The 8,542-nt window shown below is 47.7% G+C and overlaps 1 protein-coding gene across 3 annotated transcripts in view; it reads left to right on the top strand.

The window, feature by feature from the left end:
• Positions 1-266: 266 nt before the first annotated feature.
• anxa14 (annexin A14) overlaps positions 267-8,542 on the top strand; it is a 12,273-nt gene continuing 3,997 nt past the window's right edge. The window contains exons 1-10 of one of the 3 annotated variants that reach the window (XM_067425458.1): positions 267-382; positions 501-594; positions 2,880-2,926; positions 3,008-3,110; positions 3,191-3,279; positions 4,338-4,451; positions 4,659-4,749; positions 4,976-5,055; positions 5,250-5,288; positions 6,512-6,602. In XM_067425458.1, coding sequence (XP_067281559.1) covers positions 2,891-2,926; positions 3,008-3,110; positions 3,191-3,279; positions 4,338-4,451; positions 4,659-4,749; positions 4,976-5,055; positions 5,250-5,288; positions 6,512-6,602 — 643 coding nt within the window. In that variant the 5' untranslated portion in view covers positions 267-382; positions 501-594; positions 2,880-2,890. Of the gene's footprint in view, positions 595-2,879; positions 2,927-3,007; positions 3,111-3,190; positions 3,280-4,337; positions 4,452-4,658; positions 4,750-4,975; positions 5,056-5,249; positions 5,289-6,511; positions 6,603-8,542 lie in introns of all 3 variants that reach the window. The other 2 variants (XM_067425459.1, XM_067425457.1) reach the window with 2 other exon arrangements.

Raw genomic sequence — 8,542 nt, 5'->3', positions numbered from 1 at the left:
TGTGTGTTTGTGTGTTTGTGTGTTTGTGTGTGTGTGTGTGTGTGTGTGAGTGTGTGTGTGTGTGTGTGTGTGTGTGTGTGTGTGTGTGTGTGTGTGTGTGTGTGTGTGTGTGTGTGTGTGTGTGTGTGTGTGTGTGTGTGTGTGTGTGTGTGTGTGTGTGTGTGTGAGTGAGTGATATCCCAGTGTTTGACTTGAGCTTATTTACACATGCAGTAACATTAACAACACCTTCTCACATTTCTCACATTACAACCTGTTTCACACACACACAGTGTTCAGTGCAAACCCTGACAGCACGGCGGAGTCTTCATCTGAGGAATCTTTGTAACTCAGAGAAGGCTGTTTTGGGACGCATCTGGTTGATTGGTGACCAGTTCTGCAGGTTTTGAAGGTTTTTGTGTGTGGGGGGGTCACACCCATGATGGGATATCTGATCTGATCCGATCTGAGACACTGAGATCTTCTGTTTGGTTTGAGACGTTTTGTGTTTTGTTCATCAGACGCGTCTGAGATCTACGGAAAGCAGGAGCTGCCAGGAACGGCAGATCAGCGTCAGTAAAAGAGCTGAGACTCATCTCAGACACACTTCAGCAGGTAAAACACCTTCACTCATCTCTCAGAACAAGAGCAAACGTCTGTCAGTAGAGCCAGAAAACAGACTTCATTCAAAGGGAAACGAGAGGACTCACTGACAGATATTTGTTCTCTTTAAACTCACTCCATTTTCATGCATTTTTCAGTAAACAAGACGTAATATCTCTTCTCCAGTAATGTGTCTTAATGTAAGAATGTTTAGATGTTCATGCTGGGAAACGAGCTGACTTGACTTGACTGGAGTATGGTTGGGTTTAAGAGGTCAAAAGTGTAATTATAGATGTAAATATATCTGCAAGCACCAGTTATCAGGGCCAAGAACAACAGAAGCAAAGAAGGAAGCAGCGGCAGAATATCTGCTAAACACCACTTGGCAGCGCAGTGCCAGTGTTGTGTGTGTCCTCAGGGTGTGCCCACACACAGGTGTGCCACATTTGGGGAACATATCTCGTTTAGGAGTTATAGACATTTGTATTTATGAGCATACAAAAAATGGCTTGACTTTGATTGCCTTATTTTGCCATTTACCAGAAAATGGCAACATTTTGACATTTGGCCATTTCTATCTGGTCATCCCGCTATGATACCAATTTTCCAATGGTGGTTTCATCTCGATCGGACTAACGGTTTACGAAGATATTCACGAAAGTTGTTTAAGCGCTAAATCACAACATTGAAACAAACCGTAAGGCGAAACCTAGCCTGTTTGGTATCGTTGGATTTGGAAAGGATTCAGGCATCTAAGGACTGGACTCCCATGACAATAAGTCTAACACATCCAAAGTTATAAGCATGTGAATATTAGATTTTACCACTAGGTGGCGCTGACTTGAAGGTTCTCAGGCTCCTTCAGGGCATCGTGCCAATACTGGGTTTCCTAATGATACGCTAACGTGTTCATAAAATACAGCATTTTACTGCAAAATTCAAAATGGCTGATATGGAAATGTTCATATGCATGCCGCCCCGAATCTAACGAGACCACTTTTATGGCTTTTGGGCAAACCTTTTAGAAGGATAAACATGTGTATCTCCAGACCAGTAGGTGGCGCTGTGCCAAAACGCAGCATGTTGCCTCAGGTCAAGCTTCTGATGATATCAGGTTTGGTCAGAATACGATAAAGAGTTGCGGACATACAGCCTTATGCCTGTTTTCACAAGTGTTACGTAAAATCTGTTTGCTGGTATTTAAAAACACTTCGATGATTTGACTTTTTGTCGGCATTGCCTGAAATGTATTTGTTTTTAGGTTTTTTCAGCAGTCAAATTGACGTCATAGTTCAATTGAATCGACTTGACCCAGAGTTTAGTTTGTAGCCCTAACGGTTCAAAAGTTATAAGCAAAAAGGTGCTCGGCTAGCGGTGCTGTGTTTTTAAACACAAGCACAATCTACACAATACGTGCATTGGATCAGATGATTAATTTAAATGTCAGTTGCACAAACACGATTCCAAAAAAGTTGGGACTGAACAAATTGTCAATAAAAAAGGAATGCAATATCTCTGTGCGTAAGGGTCAAGGCCAATACTGGATGAACATGATCCAGAAGCGCAGGCGTTTCCTCTGGGCCAAGGCTCGTTTAAAATGGACTGATGCAAAGTGGAAAACTGTTCTGAGGTCAGACGAATCAACATTTGAAGATCTTTTTGGAAAACTGGGACGCCATCCGGACTAAAGAGGACAAGGACAACCCAAGCTGTTCTCAGTGCTCAGTCCAGAAGCTGATCTCTGATGGTCTGGGGTTCATGAGTGTGTGTGGCATGGGCAGCTTACACATCTGGAAAGGCCATCACTGCTGAAAGGTCTATCCAAGTTCTAGAGCAACATCTGCTCCATCCAGACGGCGTCTCTTTCAGGGAAGACCTCGCATTCTCCAACATGACAATGCCAGAGCACACACTGCATCAATTACAGCATCATGGCTGCGCAGAAGAAGGATCCGGCACTGAAATGGCCAGCCTGCAGTCCAGATCTTTCACCATTAGAAAACATTTGGAGCATCATAAAGAGGAAGATGCGCTAAAGAAGACCTGAGACAGTTGAGCAACTAGAAGCCTGTATTAGACAAGAATGGACAACATTCCTATTCCTAAACTTGAGCAGCTCGTCTCCTCAGTCCCAGACGTTTGCAGACTGATATAAACAGAAGAGGGGATGACACACAGCGGGAAACATGGCATTTGAAACTTCCACATCATTGCATTCTGTGTTTATTCACAATTTGTAGAGTGTCTCAACTTTAATGGAATCAGTTTGTAGTTAAAATCATTTTTTTTCCCATTAGGTCCTTCACTGATGGAGTCAAACTCGCAGGACGCGTCTCCTCTGATGGTCAGTGTATCTTCTGTCATCTTCTCAGAATTGTTTTTTCCTCCACACTTCCACCCTGTCCTGTGTTTGTCTGTCCCCCAGATGGAAGGCATGTGGTGGGGAACGCTGGGATCCGTTCGGCCCTTCCCAAACTTCCGTCCTGAGAGAGACGCTGCGATCCTTCACACTGCTCTGGAGAAGAAAGGTTCAGTTACTGGTCCGACGGCTCGTCTTCTGTCATATGTTAATGTTCTGATGTCAAGCCACCGTATGTTTGTGTTAAAGATGTGAGCACCATTGTGGGACTACTGACCAATCGCAGTAACGCTCAGAGACAGACTCTGGCCCGCGTCTACAAGAGCGTCTCACAGAAGGTACGCAAGGACTCACTTATCTCCAGATCTGTGTGTCTTTGGCTGAGCTTGTCCCAACAATGACAGTCCAAATGTAAATCACATACCGTCTTACGGGATGATTCAGTGTTTTTGAGCAAATGGTAAATGGACTGCATTTCAACAAACCCTACGGCCATCCGAAGCGCTTTACATATGGCCTCACATTCACCCATTCACACACTCATTCACACACTCACTCACACACCCAATCACACACCCATTCACACACTCATTCACACACTCATTCACACACTCATTCACACACTCATTCACACACCCATTCACACACTCATTCACACACTCATTCACACACTCATTCACACACTCATTCACACACCCATTCACACACTCATTCACACACTCATTCACACACTCATTCACACACCCATTCACACACTCATTCACACACTCATTCACACACTCATTCACACACTCATTCACACACTCATTCACACACTCATTCACACACTCATTCACACACCCATTCACACACTCATTCACACACTCATTCACACACTCATTCACATTCACCCATTCACACACTCATTCACACACTCATTCACACACTCATTCACACACTCACTCACACACCCAATCACACACCCATTCACACACTCATTCACACACTCATTCACACACTCATTCACACACTCATTCACACACTCATTCACATTCACCCATTCACACACTCATTCACACACTCACTCACACACCCAATCACACACCCATTCACACACTCATTCACACACTCATCCACACACTCATTCACACACTCATTCACACACCCATTCACACACTCATTCACACACTCATTCACACACCGACGGCGGTCAGCCATGCCAAACAATGAAGATACAGTGTGTGTGTGTGTGTGTGTGTGTGTGTTGTGTGTGTGTGTGTGTGTGTGTGTGTGTGTGTGTGTGTGTGTGTGTGTGTGTGTGTGTGTGTGTGTGTGTGTGTGTGTGTGTGTGTGTGTGTGTGTGTGTGTGTGTGTGTGTGTGTGTGTGTGTGTGTGTGTGTGTGTGTGTGTGTTATAGGAACTGCATGCGAGTCTGAAGAAGGTTCTTTCCGGTGATCTGCAGTCTCTGATTCTTGGTCTGATGATGATGCCGGAGCAGTTTGAGGCCCATCGCTTACGCAAAGCAATGGAGGTGTGTGTGTGCGTGCGTGCGTGGTGTGTGTTGGGTAGGTTTAGGGGCAGTGTAGGGGATATAAAATGCGTTTTGTACAGGATAAAAACCATTACACCTATGGAATGTCCCCACATTTCACAAAAACAAACGTGTGTGTGTGTGTGTGTGTGTGTGTGTGTGTGTGTGTGTGTGTGTGTGTGTGTGTGTGTGTGTGTGTGTGTGTAGGGTGCTGGTACAGATGAAGAGACTCTTTTAGAGGTTTTGTGCACCAGGACGCCACAGCAGATCTCCGACATCACGGCTTCATACACTCAAGGTGCTTTAAGAACAACTTACCAAACTGTCGAAACTTTTGATTTATTAACAGCAATTATAAATTCTCTCTCTCTCTCTCTCTCTCTCTCTCTCTCTCTCTCTCTCTCTCTCTCTCTCTCTCTCTCTCTCTCCTCTCCTCTCTCTCTCTCTCTCTCTCTCTCTCTCTCTCTCTCTCTCTCTCTCTCTCTCTCTCTCTCTCTCTCTCTCTCTCTCTCTCTCTTCCGCAGAGTTTAAGCGGGATCTGGAGAAAGACGTGATGAGTGAGACCAGTGGAGATTTCTGCCGGCTCATGTTGGCGCTGCTGAAGGTGAGATTCGAGCCGTTAAACGTTCACCAACTCCGCCAGTTCCTGCATCACCTCCACATCTGGCTTTATGATCTGCTTGAGTAATGATCTCTGTCTCTCTCTGTCTCTCTCTCTCTCTCTCTCTCTCTCTCTCTCTCTCTCTCTCTCTCTCGCTCTCTCTCTCTCTCTCTCTCTCTCTTTCTGTCTCTTATCAGAAAGAGAATGGCACTGGCGTTGTTGACCAGGATACAGCAGTGAGTCCCCAATCTTTCCCCCAGTCTCAGCTCGTATTCAGAGCTGGAGCTCATCAAGGTTCCTGGTGTTGACTTTGCTTTATTTGATTTGTTTCTGCTGACGATATCAGACTCGCTGGCACAAACTCACTTCATTCTGATGCATTTTTAATCATTAATCATTATTTAATCATTATATCCAGTTAATGTGTGTAGATTTAACTCGTTGGTGCTGTTCGTAAAAAGCTAAAAAAAAGTGTAGTTTGAAAAGCTCACACTTGTGTCGTTTGCACATTTATAGATCAACACAGCTTATAGAATTATGGCTTGGATTTTCTCATAGTTTTAGAGTAAAATGTGTTTTTGAAATTGTCCAAAATGTCTTGGTGAAGCATTAAGAGTTCCTTTCACTGGAACTAAGGCCAACCCCTGAAAAACAACCCCAGCCCATAATCCCCCCTCCACCAAACTTTACTTGGCACAATGCAGTCAGGCGAGTCCCGTTCTCCTGGCGACGGCCAAACCCAGACTCGTCCATGGGATTGTCAGACTGAAGCGTGATTGGTCGCTCAGAGAACACGTCTCACTGCTCTAGAGTCCAGTGGCGGCTGCTTTACTCCACTGCATCCCACGCTTTGCATTGCTCTTGGTGATGTAAGGCTTGGATGAGCTGCTCGGCCATGGAAACCCATTCCATGAAGCTCTCTCCGCTGTTCTTGAGCTCATCTGAAGGCCACAGAAGTCTGGAGGTCTGGAGCTGTTGACTCTGCAGAAAGTTGGAGACTTCTGCGCACTGTGACCCTCAGCATGCGCTGACCCCGCTCTGGGATTTTTAGTAGTGAGGAAATGTCAGGAATGGACGGGTTTAATGAGGATGTCGTGTCTGTGAGGAGAGGTGTCGTGTCTTTAATGGCGATATGGTAAATGGTAAAATGGTAAATGGACTGCATTTATATAGTGCTTTTATCCAAAGCGCTTTACATTTTTGCCTCACATTCACCCATTCATACACCGACGGCGATGTCAGCCATTTAAGGCGCCATCCAGCTCGTCGGGAGCAGCTGGGGTTAGGTGTCTTGCTCATGGACACTTCGACACTTGGTCAGGTGGAACCGGTGATTGAACCACCAACCTTCTGGTTTGTAGACAACCTACATGAACCACTGAGCCACTGCCGCCCCGCGATATAATGATATCACGTCTGCTGGAAAACCGGAACATCAGTGTATAATGTTGTTTTACAGGCTTTATCTGAGGAGCTGAAAAACAAGAAACCTGCAGCTGATGTTTGGATCCGAATCCTCACCACGAGACACCCGGATCATCTCCGAATCGGTGTGTGTGTGTGTGTGTGTGTGGGCATGTGTTTGTGACATATGAGGACTCAAATGTGTATAATGCCATGGGTATGACACAGGTATTACAGGAGAGGGTGAAATATGAGGACATTACCCATGGCCCCACTTTACAAAAGGCTTATAAATCACACAGGAGGAGTTTTTATGAGAAAGTAAAAATGCAGAATGTACAGTATAAAAACCATCTCACCCATGGAATGTCCCCAGATTTCACAAAAAAACAAACATGAGTGGGCGTGTGTGTGTGTCTGTGTGTGTGTGTGAGTGTGTGTGTGCGTGCGAGGTTAATATTAGTAAAGGAATGGTTCATGTATTAAATGGCTGTTCTGCAAACAGTACAAAGGCCTTTATATTTCTATAATCGACAGCTGGGACATCAGAAAGCTTCAGTTTAATATCCACCATTGTTGGCATTCGCCGTGTTTCACACACACGCAGATCCGTATGCTTCAGACTCTCACAGCTGTGTGAATGTAACGACTAAAAATGTCAATATGAGTTATTCAACTAAATATACAAATAACATTAATGAATGAGGTCTTATTTAATTCTATAAACTATAATGCTGATCTGCCCACATTGTCTCTCTCTCTGATAAATTAAAATAAGCTGATAACATCACTGTTTACTCCAGAACGACTGTACAGCCAAATCTAATTCTGCTGCAGTATTGTCCTGTTTAACACTGAAGCTGCTCTGACACAATCGCCGTTGGAGAAGAGCGATAGAAATAAAGATGATTGGTTGATTGATTGGTTGGTTGGTCGGTCGGTCGGTCGGGCGGTCGGGCGGTCGGTCGGTCAGTCGGTCGGTCGGTCGGGCGGTTGGTTGGTCGGTTGGTCGGTCGGTCAGTCAGGCGGTCGGTCGGTTGGTCGGTCGGTCGGTCAGTCGGGCGGTTGGTCGGTCGGTTGGTCGGTCGGTCGGTCAGTCAGGCGGTTGGTTGGTCGGTCGGTCGGTCGGGCGGTTGGTTGGTTGGTCGGTCGGTCGGTCGGTCAGTCAGGCGGTTGGTTGGTCGGTTGGTCGGTCAGGCGGTTGGTTGGTCGGTCGGTCAGGTGGTTGGTTGGTTGGTCGGTCGGTCGGTCGGTCAGGCGGTTGGTCGGTCGGTCGGTCAGTCAGGCGGTCGGTCAGTCAGTCGGCCGGTCGGTAGGTCGGTCGGTCGGTTGGTCGGTCAGGCGGTTGGTTGGTCGGTCGGTCGGTCAGGTGGTTGGTTGGTTGGTCGGTCAGGCGGTTGGTCGGTTGGTCGGTCAGGTGGTTGGTCGGTCGGTCAGTTGGTCGGTCAGGCGGTTGGTTGGTCGGTCGGTCAGGTGGTTGTTTGGTTGGTCGGTCGGTCGGTCAGGCGGTTGGTCGGTTGGTCAGGCGGTTGGTCGGTCGGTCGGTCAGTCAGGCGGTTGGTTGGTCGGCCGGTCAGTCGGTTGGTCGGCCAGTCGGTAGGTCGATCGGTCGGTTGGTCGGTCAGGCGGTCGGTCGGTCGTTCGGTCGGTCAGTCAGGCTGTTGGTTGGTCGGTAGGTCGGTCGACCGGTCGGTCGGTTGGTCGGTCGTTCGGTCGGTCGGTCGGTCGGTCAGGCGGTCGGTTGGTCGGTCAGGCGGTTGGTCGGTCAGGCGGTTGGTCGGTCGGTCAGTCGGTCGGTCGGTCGGTCGGTCGGTCGGTCGGTCAGTCGGTCAGTCGGTCAGTCAAGCGGTTGGTTGCTTGGTTGGTTGGTCGGTCGGTCGGTCAGTCAGGCGGTTGGTCGGTGGGTCGTCGGTGGGTCGGTCGGTCAGTCAGGCGGTTGTTCGGTGGGTCGGTCGGTCGGTCGGTCGGTCGGTCGGTGGGTTGGTCAGTCAGGCGGTCAGTCAGGCGGTTGGTCGGTGGGGCGGTCGGTCAGTCAGGCGGTTTGTCGGTCGGTCGGTCGGTCGGTCGGTCGGTCGGTCGGTCGGTG

Source organism: Pseudorasbora parva, chromosome 19 (assembly GCF_024679245.1).
Source record: "Pseudorasbora parva isolate DD20220531a chromosome 19, ASM2467924v1, whole genome shotgun sequence".
NCBI lineage: Eukaryota > Metazoa > Chordata > Actinopteri > Cypriniformes > Gobionidae > Pseudorasbora > Pseudorasbora parva.
This window is presented reverse-complemented; position numbering and strand designations above follow the sequence as displayed.